The sequence below is a fragment of the Paramisgurnus dabryanus genome, chromosome 16 (genome assembly GCF_030506205.2).
Source record: "Paramisgurnus dabryanus chromosome 16, PD_genome_1.1, whole genome shotgun sequence".
In the NCBI taxonomy this organism is placed as follows: domain Eukaryota; kingdom Metazoa; phylum Chordata; class Actinopteri; order Cypriniformes; family Cobitidae; genus Paramisgurnus; species Paramisgurnus dabryanus.
Window position 1 is genome coordinate 9,639,338 of NC_133352.1, and position 15,887 is coordinate 9,655,224.

Below are 15,887 nucleotides of genomic sequence, written 5' to 3' on the forward strand. Positions count from 1 at the left end.
GACTTCAGACTTGACTTGGACTCGAGCTCAAAGACTTCAGACTTGACTCGGACTCGAGCTCAGAGACTTGTGAGCATCTCTGCCCTGACTTCCACAAACTGTTCCTCCGGCTGCGCGGTCTACCTGTACTGTTCAGCAGCTTGTTTCATGGTACCTATTAAAAAAGCTTTCAATCATCTCATTGATTATTGGGAAAGTACTGACGTAATTATCCCAATTTAAAATCCTAAATATCTAAAATGTTTGATAAGATCTGGGTGGCCACGATTTGCTTGAGAGCATATCGGAAGGTGTAAGTTTAGATTTTTAAATGTCTCACATTAAAGGGTAATCTGGGCCAAACTTTAAAGCCGATCGAGGTCCATGACCCAATTTTCTCTCGTATTCTCTGGAGGGGAAAATCAGGGAAAATTTGGCCCGATAATCCTGTAGTGTGAGCCAGGCATAAGATGACATTCAGATTTTGCTGAATCTCTTTTAGGCTATGTTTACACGTGGGCGGTTATTTTCATAAACGGACATTTCAACCTCTCCGGTTTCAAAAATAATATCGTGCACACATGTCAGTTTTCAGAAAAGTGTTTATTTACACGTACCCGTGCATATATGCCGTCAAGAGAAGCTCAAGCCCACGTAAGCCAATCACCGGCTGCGCTGGTGGTGACGCGAACTGGTTCTTCATGTTGGAGGGAGGAGTTGTTGCAGTAGGTGATCGATGACGTCAAAGTACCGCGAGAGCGAGTTGAGGAATCACACGTAGAGGTCTAATTTCGAATCGCTCTCGCGGTACTTTGACATCATCCGTTGCAGCGCCGCATGAAGTCAAACACGCGTAAAATTGCTGACCTCAGAGCACTCGTCTCTGCTCCTCGACATAATGGAGCAGCTGTGTTTGCAAATACAAACACACGAAACGAGTTTGCACGAACATAAATGTGATCTTGGAAGCGTTCAGAGTAGCAGTCACATGTAAACATGGGTCGCACTTTTGACGTAGGTGCGAGCTCTGGCGCATACTCTGTGACGTTGCCTGCTTAAACATCCGTTTGTCTCACTTTACATGCAACCGTGCAACCGAAGATTTTCAAGATCTCCACTCTGGCCGGAGTTCTTAGAAACAATCGGTTTCAGAGGCGAGTTCTCCGTTTGCGTGTACACGAGGGGCACAAACGAAGGTAAATCTCTCAGTTTTTTTAAAAAGCCATGTACGTGTAAACAGAGCCTTAATCTTGTGTTTTATTTTCTTATTAACTGACAGCAGCTGCTGTAATGACTCTGATGTTTTCAATCACAATAATAAAAACATTTTTACTCGTTCATCTTTACTGCATTGTTTCTCCTAAACACATAAAAAATATTCAATAATATAATAACACTTACTGTAGTTTCTCCACTTTACAGCGTGAATCCTTCAGTACACCAGAGAGCAGCTTCACTCCTGAATCTCCTGGATTATTACAGCTCAGATTCAGATCTCTCAGATGTGAGGGGTTTGATCTCAGAGCTGAAGCCAAAGCAACACAATCTTTATCTGTAACACCACAACGGGAAAGACTGCAGAGAGAGAGAGAGAGAAAAAAATCTTGCATCTGAACAATTCATAAAAACATAAAATAATGTGATTAGTAATTTTTGTTTAAAATATTCAATTATTTTCTAATGATGGCTTAGTTAAATATAGTTATTAACATTAAATGTTTCCTTCATCTTTTTTCAGCAGATAACAAAAGTTATTATGTATTTTATTATTTTTCATTATATATTTCATTATATTTTAATCTATCAACTAAATGAAGTCACGGAATCAGATAAAGCTTTTATTGAAGAAATTATTTATATAGTTAAGAAATATTAAGCTTAAATCAGTATTATCACTGACAGATTTATTGTCCTCACAAACACTTGAAAATGCAGTAACATAATAACACTTACTGTAGTTTCTCTAGTTTACAGCATGAATCCTTCAGTACATCAGAGAGCAGCTTCACTCCTGAATCTCCTGGTTTATTAAAGCTCAGATTCAGATCTCTCAGATGTGAGGGGTTTGATCTCAGAGCTGTAGCCAAAGCTACACAATGTTCATCTGTAATACCACAACTGGTAAGACTGCAGAGAAAATACAAAACGGGCAACTTACATCTGAACAATTCATAAAAACACAAAATAATGTACCATATTTTCCGCACTATAAGGCGCACTTAAAAGCCTTAAATTTTCTCAAAAAATGACAGTGCGCCTTATAATCCAGAGCCCCTTATATATGGATCAAGGCAAACTCCGGGTCAACGTCAAAATGTTTCGGCCGGCTCGCGCGAGGATGCTTTTTTTGGGGGGCAGACACGTTGTTGAAAACATTGTTGAAACTAACTAATAATGGATGTGCCGTTTAATGCCATTGGTTGCTGTTGATTTAGATTGTGATGCTGCGTGTTGCTGTCCCAGGTTCAGTGTTCTCTCCAACGTTACATAAGCAATCAAATTTCACCATTAAGTTCTTGCGTTTAATGAAGACCGCAGATTGACTAATAGGAGCGTCAGTCATTCCTTGTTGCCGTGCTACGTTGGTATGTGAAGCGCAAAAATGTGAAAAGACCAACCGCGAGCATGACGAGAACGGTCCGTGCATGTTTTGATAGTTTGTTTTTTCGTTTAAACCAAAAAACAAAATAACGAGAAACCACACGTTTTTCGTTTCAAACAAAAAACAAAAACCGCTAAAAAAAGAGCCGTTCTTCCGTTTTTGGTTTCTGAATCCAAAAACATAAAACGACTAAACCAAATTCAAATAACGGTTCGATTTTGGTTTTTGGAAATGTCTTATTTCAATTTCTCTGTTTGAAGATCTACATTAAAAGAAAGACAGGTTGGCCACATGACGCGGAAGTTATAGTAAATACAGCCTATCAAAATAAAAGCCGGTCATAATAATATGCATCACTAACGTTACACCAGAGTAACGTTAGAAGAAAAAATCAATAAATAAATAGGCTTATATAAACCTGAACTGAAATAAATATATTAGCAACAGTAGTTTATTACAGTGATTTAATATCGTGCCTATACACGTGCACATCACCATTCACATTTAATGAGCGCATTGTTTGGTTCAATACAGTACCAAGAACTTATTGTGTGCAGAGTTGTTACTGTTAGCGCTATATTATATAATTCAATTAATATTTAATGTGGTTTCCACCGTAATGGACCAAACTGTTCCCCCTTTTTACCAGCAGGTGTCAGTATTTAAACGACTGACTGTATTGTGTCTTTGGTAACTGTGTTTTAAATCAAGATTACTGATACAGATGTATTTGTTGTTGTTTATTTCATTACCTAGTTATCATTATCGCTATTCACCCCCAGCCCAGAGTTAAACCTGCATGCCCTTCTGTTTTAACATTTGTTCAACATAACACATACATGCTTACAATGACATTGCATGTGCAATCATAGAACATTCACTGTGAAGCCCTAAGGTAAGAACATTTTACAAGGTCCTCAAAAGAACAGCTTTAACACCAATATTGGTGGGTTTCCTCACATGAGCTGCTTGCTTCCTCATCCTTCCACAATATTTCAATAATTTTAAGGTCAGAACTTTTGACTTGGCCTTTCCAAAACATTCAGTTTATTCTTCTTTAAGGTAGGTGGGTAGATTTATTTTGTCACAATATAACAGGTTTTAGGGGCGGTTTCCCAGACAGGGATTAGACTAGTCCTAGACTTAAACAGTTTTAAGAGCTCTCCAAACTGAAAACAACTTGCACTTACATATCTTAAAATACATCAGTGCCCTTTGTTTTACCTCAAAATGCACACAGGTAATGTTTTTAGTAAGGCATGTTTGTTAAAACTAATTATATTTCCTAATTAAACTAAGGCCTAGTTCTGGATTAAGCTAATCCTGGTCCGGGAAACCGCCCCTTAAAGTATAAATTTAGTTTGTTACTCCCTTCCGCTACATAGCAGACAATAAACATTAATAGAAGCAATTATAATAAACCAAATAAACTATAACCAGTGGAGCAGTGCTGAGGATGAACTAGAGTTTACCAATCTGATAACTTGGGGGGGGGAGCAGAAACTTCTATATCTCTTCCAGGAAGGCAGCAGGGTGAAGAGGCTGTGGCTGAGTGGGTACTGTCATTTACTATTTTTTGGGCTCTGTGTAAAATTAACCATGGTTTTCTACAGTTAAAACTAAAAACCATGGTTACTGTAGTAAAACGATGGTAAACATAAAATACCAAAAACCAGTTAAACCATGGTTAGTTTATTAAACTCATGGTTTTGCTTATAGTAATCAATACACCAAAAAGGGGGTTGGGGGTATTTTGTCATATTTCAGACCTCTGAATGAAATGCATGGTTGGTTGTCTTCTCTGGTCCAGTAGACTTTCCTCTTTCACATCTGCATACACGCATTGCCCAAACATTAATTCAAATTGTATAATGTGAGGAAGCTAATACCAGACAGATAACTGTCACGGTTAAATCCGTGTCATGTTTTGTTTCTGTTCTGATCGTTGTCACCTGGACATTCATTGATTAATCACCTGATTCATTCCACCTGTTTGTCATTAGTCTGTGTATTTATACCTGTGTTTGTGCAATACTGACTGCCGGTTCATTGTCATTTCTTCCATGTCTGTTCACGTTGGATGTTCCTGTGTTCATTACCTGCCCGTTGTTTGATTCCCGTGTTTTATTTCATGTTTTATTATTAAATGTCCTTATGTTTTGTGAACTCTGCACTTGTGTCCTTACTTCTGTTCCCCGTCGTGACAATAACATTTTTATAGCAACATAGAAGCAATTATAATAAACAGAATTAAGCCTTAGGGCTTCACAGTTAATGTTCTGCAGCCATAGATTGCAAATGCAATGTTATTGAAAGCATGTATGTGCTATATATGTTGAAAAAATGTTTAAGACTTGTATGGATTATCTATACTTGCGTAACACAATGGGGGTGTTGTATGTTATACATGTTCTGTTGTTTAATAGGCACAACGACAGCCTTTGTAATGGAGGACGATGCGACAACCAGCCATAACTTCTGATAACTCTTTATTATATATTCAGTACCCTAACACACACAGTATATGTCACTACCGTTTCCTGTGTATTCCAAAACTACCGTAAATAACCTAATACTACATCCCCCTTTCCAAATAAGAATAATTTTCTTTTAATCCTTAAGGGGTGCAACATAAACATTAAATAACAAAATATTTATCTTTAAATAGACAATAAACATTCCCAAACAATACGGTTTAAATAACAAATTCTACATTTTGAACAATACAACTTTTTGGTTTACCACAGCAAAATATGTGTTCTGTTTTTGTTTTTCCCTAATTGGAAGGATGGGGTAGACTGCCCAAAACCTTCAACCGAGTGTGGGGATTATTCTGCCCCATTGGCCACTCAGTGTATATCCAGGGTATCACTAACTACATTCAAAGTCCTTCAGATACCCAGGAGGTGCTCTAATCCTGGTAGGATATCTTTTTGCAGCTTGTGCCGTCGGCTGGTGAACCTTCGGACTTTCTGGTGTGACCATTAAATCTGAAGAGTGTGGAGATACCTGGCTCTCGGTCAGGTCAGGAAGATCAGAAGAGACCACAGGAGCAGTCGGAGTTGGTGAGAGATGAAACCTGTTTCTCCTAAGTGTACCCCTTGGTGTCTCTATAAGATAAGATCTGGGTGTGCCAGCCGCAGACACCACAGTACCCCTTTCTGACATGTCTTTAACCCAGACATGTTCCCCAGGCTGCAAGCGTGTCATGTTATGTGCTTTGTGTCTTCTGTCGAAATTTTGTTTCTGTTTACATTTGTATATCAGCTCCTTCTTTACCAGCTGTGTCACATCCGGACATTTTGGATTAAGCTGAGAAGGGATCAAAGGAACCCGCGTTCTTATCTTCCTTCCCATGAGGAGCTCAGCAGGACTATAACCATTAGCCAGAGGAGATGCACGGTAAGCCATAAGTGCAAGGTAGGGATCAGTTGCTTTTTTGAGAAGATTTTTAATTGTCCTCACCGCACGCTCCGCCTGTCCATTGCTTTGCGGAAAATGAGGACTCGATGTCACATGGCTGAAACCCCAGTCCAGTGCAAATACATGAAAACACTCAGAAGCAAACTGTGGTCCATTGTCGGAGCGCACAACCTCAGGGATTCCATGACGTGCAAAGATGGATTTAAAGTGTTCAACCACAGCCTCTGAAGTTGTCGACGTCAGTTTTGCAACCTCAAAGAACCTAGAAAAGTAGTCCACAACGACCAAGTACATCTTGCCGTCTTTCTGAAACAGATCTGCTCCAACTGTGGACCATGGCCTCGACGGAAAATCAGTAGGCAACATCGGTTCTCTGAGGTTAGTTCTCTCTTGTGCACATGTGTCACAGTTCTCAATCATTTTTGTCAGCTCTTTACTAAGACCTGGCCACCAAACTGACTGTTTAGCTCTCTCCCTGCACTTTGTGATGCCCAGATGTCCCTCATGCAGTTTCTGTAGCATCTCTGCTTGGAGTGACGCTGGAATCACAATCCTGATACCATTCAACAAAAGACCATTTTGCACAGAAAGGTCCCCTGCAAAAGACAGGTAAGGCTGAAAAACTTTGTCAATTGAATATTTACTTGGCCATCCTGACACACAATATTTCTTTAGCTGCAGGAGTGTAGAATCATCATCTTGATGTTTCTGGATCTCTCGGAGTCTTTTTTCTGTAGCCGGCAAACTCGACATGACAGAATCAGCATATAGATTGATGTCCTCTTCAGAGAGCCCTTCTGCTGTAGTGCTCAAGGGAGCTCTAGACAACACATCCGCCGTTGCAATGTTTTTCCCCGCCACATGTGATATGGTGTACGAAAATCTCAACAACCGCATGCGAAGCCGCTGAATGCGTGGAGGGAGTTCATCCAATTTCTTTGAGCTAAGCAGAGGAACCAAAGGTTTATGATCAGTCTCGATGTGGAAATGTTTCCCAATGAGAAACTCGGCAAACCTCTCACAGGCCCATGTTGTGGCCAGCGCCTCCTTCTCTATTTGCGCATACCGTTTCTCTGTATCACCGAGAGACTTTGAAGCATACGCAACAGGTTTCCACACATGCTCTGCTTGCTTCTGAAGGAGAACAGCACCCAGCCCATATGAAGAGGCATCCGCAGAAACTACTGTATCCTTGTTTGTATCATATAGCGCCAAACCGGGAGGTTTTGTCAGTTCCTCTTTGATTTCCTCAAAAGCCACCTGCTGAGGTGATCCCCAGACCCACATATTGGACTTTCTCAATAAGTCTCTGAGTGGTTGTGTTTTCTCCGTCAAATGTGGCAAGAATTTACCAAGGTGGTTGACCATTCCCAAAAACCGCCTCGTTTCGCTGACATTACATGGTTGTTTCATGGCTTTTATTGCTTCCACCTTATCTGGGTCTGCACTCACCCCCGTCTCCTCAATGATTTGTCCAAGAAACTTGATTTTACTCCTGGAAAACTCACACTTCTCATTGAGAGTGACACCTGCTTCCTGAAGTCTTGAGAGCGTCCGTCGCAGCCTCTCGTCATGTTCACTTTGAGTGGACCCCCAGACAAGCACGTCATCCATTTGACAGACGACACCTTCCAGACCCTCAAGTATTCTGGACATGCGTTTTTGGAAATGCTCAGGTGCTGAGGAGATTCCAAAGCATAGACAGTTATAACAGTATCGTCCAAATGGAGTAATAAAGGTGGTGAGCAAAGAGGATTCCTTAGAGAGTGGAACCTGCCAAAAGCCAGCATTGGCGTCGAGCTTGGAAAACACTTTGGCTCCAGCTAGTTGTCCCAACGTGTGCTCCACCGAAGGCAAAGGATGTTTTTCCCTCATAACTGATCTGTTCAGTTCAGTGAGATCTGTGCAGATTCTCACTTTCCCTGACGGCTTCGGCACCACGACCATGGGAGCACACCACTCTGTTGGTTCTTCGACCTTTGAAATAACCCCCTGCTGTTCCATTCGGGTTAATTCTTCCTTCACTTTTGGTAAAAGAGGGAGGGAAATGCGTCTAGGTGTTGACAGAGAAAAAGGTTTTGCCCTGGCTTTAGCACAATGCTGTACTCACCCTCCATTTTGCCTAAGCCACTGAAGAGTTTTGGAAACTCCTGCTCCACTCTTTCTTTTGAGCTTAAGCTGACATCATCCAGCCTGGCTACTATTTGAAGTGCAGCGACTGCTGGCCTGCCCAGCAATGGCATGTACAAACCGTCAACAACATATACGTCCTGTTTTGTGCATTTGTTGTTTTTACTGAGGGTGGCTGTAAATTTCCCTTTTACATTCAATGACGTTCCACCTGGCCCCTGGAGAATTTTACCAGCATGCTTCAGTTTGTTGAACCGGCCCTGGTTGTACAACGTCACAGGAACAACTGTAACATCTGCTCCAGTGTCAATTTTGAACACTACTTCCAAATCGTCAATTTTTATCTCAGTCATCCAAGGGCTTCCAGCCAGATTTGTTGTTACTGAGCCTAGGAATGCAATGTCTTCATCTGCTTCCTCTGTTAGTGTGGCAATATTTACCTCGTGCACTTTCTTTGACTTGCACATTTTTGCATAATGTCCTTTCTTATGACACCGGTTGCATATTGCATCTCTTGCTGGGCATAGCTGCAGGTTATGGCCTCTCGTGTCTCCGCATCTGGAACACTGAATCCCCTTTTTATATTTTCCATGAGGTGGTTTCTTTGCAAATTGTACATAATGTGGCTTCACTTGTTTTGAGTTCACATTGCTGTACTGTTTAGCCTGCACGCTGTCTAACTGTTCGTTTATAATTTCCCCTTTAAAGTTGGACTTGAGCAGTTCTTGTTGTTTTTTTACTTGTTCACTTTGTCGAACTCGTACAACAGCTTTCTCAAGTGTCAATTCAGGGTCTAGTTGTAATTGTTCTGACAGCCTTTTGTCCGTCAGACCCACAACGAGTCGATCTCTTACCATCTCATCGTGCAGCTCTCCGTATCCACAGTGCTCGGCTAAACAATGCAGTTCCGTTATAAAGTGATCTACGGACTCACCCACGGCTTGCTGTCGCTGATTAAATTTAGCTCTCTCAAAAATCACATTTCTGCGAGCGATGAAGTGATCATTCAGTCTTTGCTTCACAACTTCATAATCAGCCGCATCCTCGGGACTTAAATGCATGGAAGTTAATATGTCTTCTGCTTCCTCACCCATCACGTAAATCAGAGCATTCACCTGATTTTCGTCCGCCTGCGTCTCCAATCCTGACGCAATTCGAAATCTTTCGAAGCGTTTTATCCATTTCAACCAGTCATCTGCTTTAAATGTGAATTTCTCAGGCGGAGAAACCTGAAACTGATTCATGATGATGCCGTGAACTTGTCCAGACAGCCCCCCTTCGGCCGACAGGACAAAACGAAACTGAAACGAAACTAATGTCCCGACTTCAATAACTCACTTAAAAGTTGCTTTTCTGCACTTCTGACACCATGTTCTGTTGTTTAATAGGCACAACGACAGCCTTTGTAATGGAGGACGATGCGACAACCAGCCATAACTTCTGATAACTCTTTATTATATATTCAGTACCCTAACACACACAGTATATGTCACTACCGTTTCCTGTGTATTCCAAAACTACCGTAAATAACCTAATACTACAATACACACTGGAATGTGTATGAGAAGAAAGATTCACACACTATATAGCACACTGGTAAATCATTATTTTGGCCAGATGGCCTACTGCATTAGGACATTTCTGATGTTTGTTTGATCTGAGCTGCTAAGAAGCTGATAGCAGTGTTAGAATCAGGTTAAAACAGAAGGGCATGCAGGATTAACTCTGGGCAGGGGGTTAATGACGATTATGATAACTAGTTGCAAATAAAATCGAAAAATGAACAACAATAAATACATCTGTATCAGTAATCTTGGTTTAAAACAGTTACCAAAGACACAATACAGTCAGTCGTTTAAATACTGACACCTGCTGGTAGAAAGGGGGAACAGTTTGGTCCATTACGGTGGAAACCACATTAAATATTAATTGAATTATATAATATAGCGCTAACAGTAACAACTCTGCACACACAATAAGTTCTTAGTACTGTATTGAACCAAACAATGCGCTCATTAAACGTGAATGGTGATGTGTACGTGGATAGGCACGATATTAAATCACTGTAATAAACTACTGTTGCTAACATATTTCTTTCGGTCCAGGTTTATTTATTGATTTTTTTTCTTCTAACGTTACTCTGGTTTAACGTTAGTGCTGCATATTATTATGACCGTTCTAAAACCTTGGTTTTTATTTTGATATTTGAGATTTCGAGTGTCTCCGCTATGAAAATGGCTCGATGTAACTTACTGTGTTTACTGTAAATCCTGTAAAATGGCGTTGGTGGCGGAATCAAAACATTTTAAGCACCAGATGTACCTTGCTTAAACATGGCGAAAGTTCCAAAAACACAAGACGTGTGGTGACAAATGTGTTCATTATTGATGGAGACACCGACCTGTCTGTCAAAGAGTGTTTGATAGTGTATGTGCCCATGCGCTGGTTAAAGGACATCCGACAAACATCCTTGTGGTCCATGTTGATGTGGAACACGACAATGCTGATGGTATGTTTTTGTTGTATTTTTTAAAACATTGCCTATTTAGTAATAATAGCATCCTGGTAATGCAGTTATCAATACCAATATATATAGAGTGCCGAAGTTATGGCGTTTTTGCTAAATCGCCTGAAATAAGGTCTGTGGTTAACAAAGCCTCTAAATATTTTCACATTTTGTTCTATGATATAAAATACACCAGTTATAATCTGCTTGTGATTTTTTTAAACTTTATTGTGTCTTAAAAAATGGTGGTTGCTAACAAGTTGCTAAACGCGACTACATCCTTTGCACGGGACTTCAGACGTCATCATGACAGGAAATCTCTCACTAGCCTTTCAGCCTCACGTTTTCAGAAGTTTACCTTTCAGTTAATATACATAACGTTATATATTTAGTCTTTTCAAATTGTCGTTTTTCCAAATATTGTTGTACACAGAATTCTGTGATATTAAGGTAACCTACTAACGTTACCAGTTCTTTATTTCTGTGGAGAGACTGTAGTTCGACATGTTTTGTTTTGTCCGTGTCAGGAACTGCCCACCTGGTCGCTCTATCACGACCAAGCGAGACAGTGGGGAACGAACCCAATCGCAGACGAGGTTGGGGAACATGAAACAAGACTTTAATAAATGACAAACACAAAGCAAAAACCCACGATGGGGAAAACAGTACTAGAAATAATATAAACTAGACAGGACTGACTTCTAACAAACAAGACTGGACTCGACCCAAACACGGACTGGACACAAGCCGATCTACGCGATCCGGGGAGACCTGACAGACGACAAGATCAAGGACATGACAAATACATTTAAATACGCAACGCACGAGCACAGGATGTTAGACAACAGGGCATTATATAAGGGAACAAATCAAGAGGGAACAGTGGAAACTAATCAAACATTGATGGGAGAGCTAACGAGGAGACGAGGGGGTGGAAACACAAACGAGACACAGCAGCACACAGACCAAACAAAGGCCATGTGCTACAACACAAAACATGGATACTGCCACGATCCTGCCACATGACTAAACAACTATGAATAACTATGACAGGAGGGCAGGATCATAACATTCCGGAGATGCAACCACAAGTCGTCGATGAAAGATGCTCGTTTACCGTCTGATGTTACCCAGCGGGGACTCTGTTCGTGCCGTATGGTAAGCTCACACAACGATGATTTCCATGTGAACACCGCAGTTACTGCCTTAATGTGGCCACGACCAAACTTTTAATGATGCATATTGCTTAACACGCTAATGATACTTCGACGGTCAGATGGAATTAAAAAGCTAAGTCAGCAAGAATAAACGTTTTTCATAACAAAATCAACAGCTAAAATACCTATGTCTTTCTTTTAAAATATCTAAAAGCTTGTTTACTTTGCCACTGTTTAATATATTAGATCCGCTGGTGTTTTATTAAAAACGAACATTACGTCGAGAAATGTGTGTAATCTAAATATTCAAAATAATACCTGGTTTATTGACTTTTATTGTAACTTGTTTGGATATAATTATAGAAAGGGTGGGTCCTACATCCTGATATTTGTTAACTTGGCTTTACCCACTTCTAATAATATGATTGTATTTGTAAACAGCATTAGTTAAGGCATTGGGTAAGAATGATATTAATCTTTGTTATTTTAGAAGTAAATGTTAACTTTATTTAATGTGCTATATAAACGTGGACGGATCAATGAAGAAGATGAATGTAAATTCTGAAAAACTCCATTCTAATTTAATAAAAATATTTTATTGTGTGATTTTTGTAATTTTAATTTGTAAAGATGTAAATTCCATAAAACTAACATTGCTTATTTCAAATTTATCCTTAGACGAGCTTACCCGAAGCCCAGTGTCCATTCTCGCATCTGCAGCTGTCAATTTTCTGCAGGGGACAAAAATGTCCCTGTTTTGTTTTTATCCACAAATTATGTTCCCACTGGACAAATTTTGGAAGATCATTCATACTACCTTAGACAGGATAGGGCTGATGTGCCTAAAAATGTTCCACCACCCATGGATGAAGAGGAAGAAATTGCTACACAATTTATGGCTGACAAAGATGACGAACCATCTCCTGCTGATCAAACCCTCACTATCAATTCTGAGGAACAACCAAATAGTAGCACAACTAAAGAAGATCTGCAGTCTGGACGAAGAAGAAGAATCCAGCTTGAGGTTGAGTTATAGCATTCCATAGCAGAGATTCAGTTTCTCAAAGACAAACTCCAAGGGCAAACAAATAACTGTCATGACAGGTATTCAGCCTTTCAGATGAGTTAAAGTGTAAATCGAGATACTTTCAGTGCTGTGTGTGAATATGTTGCTTGTTTTGAGGATTCCATTACGTACTTTGCTGGATTGAGACCCAAAGAAATCATCCTTGAGGACCAGATTTTCATGACCTTGATGAAAATTCACCACAACTACACACACTTTTACTTGCATTTTCCATGTGGGCATTTACATTGTGTAGCAACAATGCCATCTTTCCCTGTCTTGTGAAGTAAATAGTTTGTTTTCAGTTTACTTATTTTATGAAAATAAAGATCAGTGTTTCCCCTAGGTTTACAGCTTTGGGGGGGGGCATATATATAGGAGTTAAATTGTGATTTGTTATGTGGGGGCTCTGCGGGGAGGGGTACTTCAAGGGGTAACATGTTTAATCCTGATGACAGCAAAGCCACTGGTGTGTTTCAATGACATTCTGGACCTCTGATAGGATTTGATAAGTTTCAGCTTTAAATCTGTGCCAGAGGTTGACCCAAAATATTTTAAAAAGAGCGTCTGAACTTTAAATGATGCAAGTATATGAGTTTGACACCCTATATCGGTTTTTGCACATTATGCACAATTGATCAAACTTTAAAGGAAGTAAAAAGAATCAACCTCCTTGAATAATTCTAGGCATAAGATGCTACCCCAAAAGACTTAATTATCAAGAAAAGGTACAACACACAGTACTGCATCAGCAACATGTCTTAGAAATTAGCTATAGGAAATCAATTGTGAAATCAAAATACATTATTTTATTAAACTATACAATGAGCTATATCCAGTGTTATCCAGTTAACATAATTAGATGAGTGACATACATAGTCTTCTATTAAGTTTTCTCAACATAGGCACCATTCTTACTTCACTCTTTCTCTCTCACACACACACACACGCACGCACGCACGCACGCACGCACACACACACACACACACCTCTACAATGTCAAATGATCCTGCGTGTGCATTCTTGAAGCTGCTCTGAGTTTTTTCGCTTGAGCTGCATATTTTCAACTTGCGCGAAGACGTGTTTAAAGGGAAAAGCGTGTGTTTTCGCGGCAATTGCGCCACCCAATTCGCGTCATTCGCAAATTCAGAAATATGACAGCATACAATGTTACTGTTACACAGAGTTACTACAAAACACGTGCGCGGCGCTGGCATATACAGCATGATAGAGAGGGAGAGAATGCGCGCGCGTGTGTGGGAAAGTCATAATAAACTCGATCAGTCGTCTTCTAGCATATCCGTGACTGTTGAGGTTTATGCAAAAAACGGAGGAACGGACTTTTAAAACACCGTCACCTTTTCAGTTATGTGAGAGAGAGGCACACGCTGCAAACAACATGACAGAGAGCACGCACAGTAAATTAAGCCGAACAGTTAAATATAAATGTGCGCACTACAATGGATAATTGTAAATGCGCAAGCACAGCCAGAAAAAAACATGCCGTTGTGAAAATAAGATAAATATAATATTACTTGAGGGTTATAGTTTGTTTAATAAAATAACAAATTGTTCTCTGGCACTATAAAGAAAATCAAATCAAACTTACTTGACCTTCAAGGGGGGCGGGTCGAGCCGTTAGGAGGGCGGGGCGTAGGGGTGGCACGGTCCATGAAAAAAAAATCCGAACCGTTCGGTTCGCTTGTCTCGGTTCGGAGTGCGTGTGTGCCGCACGGTTCAACGGTTCATGGCATGCGCAATGTAGTCTCATGCCCTGTATGTGACCTCAGATAGCGTGTTTCCCTTTCGCGCGAAAGAAGAGGTGACTGGTTTGGAGTATAAATACTGCAGGTTATTTTACGTGTAGAAATGGCAAGTGGGAGAGAAAAGGAAGTCTGCCCGCAGTTGGAAGATGCGCCAGCGTCGTATAAGTTTGGTGTGTGGAAACATATTTTTATTTCATGTTACTTATGATGACAGCGGAAATAAAACAATAGATTGAACTGCAGTCTCTGGGTTGAATGTGCTCGAACAGCCACAGGAGATCGCCTTCTCTCCGACCATTTATCTAATCTGAGGTGAACACAATGTTTTACGTCTTTTCGTATTCAGCGCTATTTTTAGCCTTTCATTGATAAAATTAAAGCGGCTGATTTCCGCGTAGTTTCATTTTGCTAGCGTGTGAAAGTTGCGCGATCTTATTTCAGAATTTTCCCCTCAAAGTAATCAGGACAGAAGTGGTCAAAAGTGGACAAAATAGACGGATTTAAATATTACAGGTGTAAAGGATATGTTTCTCTCTCGTCCACATAAACTCTCAGTATTAAAGCAGCCTCTCAGTGATAAATCTAAGAGCTACACTGAAGTTGGCATTTTAATAAATGCAAGTTATCTTTGTGTGCTAAAAATGCACATAAAGTTCATGTAGATGGCAATACATTCTCTTTTTTGCCAAATAAATGAAAAGCATGTTGAAATCATCAATGTCTTCCCTCTTGCTCTATCAAAATCTCATCTGGCTTTCCTCGGAGATGGTCCCAATAATGTGCTTAAAGTCAAATTCAGTTTGTGCATGATTACATGATATAACTTTTTTTAATACTGTATCCTAAATTATGGATAATTAATACATTAATAAGAAAATACATTTCTGGAGTGTTAAAAATTTAAAGAAAAAATAACAACAAGAACCGTACTGAACCATGAACCGTGTCCATAGAACCGTAATACGAACCGAACCGAGGGTTTTGTGAACCGTGCCACCCCTAGCAGGGCGCCCCCCTTATATAATGGTAGGGGAAACACTGAAGATGTTTACTACAAAACTTGCTGAAAGGTTTCTGTGGGTCAGTGATTAGAGCATTTTGTTAACTTTGCAAAAGGTTGCGAGTTTAATTCCCAGAGAACACGCTGATATAGAAAATGTGAACAAAATGAGTATGTGGTTTATTTAGGGAACATATATGGTTTAATAATAATATATTTAAGCATTTGTTGATGCTATTGGACAATTCTCTTTAAATT

General features: G+C 40.0%; 1 protein-coding gene across 9 annotated transcripts in view; it reads right to left on the reverse strand.

Annotated features, from left to right (window-relative positions):
* Window positions 1–15,887, reverse strand: part of LOC135749358 (NLR family CARD domain-containing protein 3-like) — a 220,381-nt gene that overhangs the window by 56,866 nt on the left and 147,628 nt on the right. For 7 of the 9 annotated variants that reach the window (XM_073812154.1, XM_073812153.1, XM_073812151.1 and 4 more), the window contains 2 exons: window positions 1,933–2,106; window positions 1,381–1,554 (listed from right to left, as the gene is read on the reverse strand). The exons of 1 other annotated variant lie outside the window; for it this stretch is intronic. In XM_073812154.1, coding sequence (XP_073668255.1) covers window positions 1,381–1,554; window positions 1,933–2,106 — 348 coding nt within the window. The remainder of the gene's footprint in view (window positions 1–1,380; window positions 1,555–1,932; window positions 2,107–15,887) is intronic. One more of the 9 variants, XM_073812152.1, reaches the window with a different exon arrangement.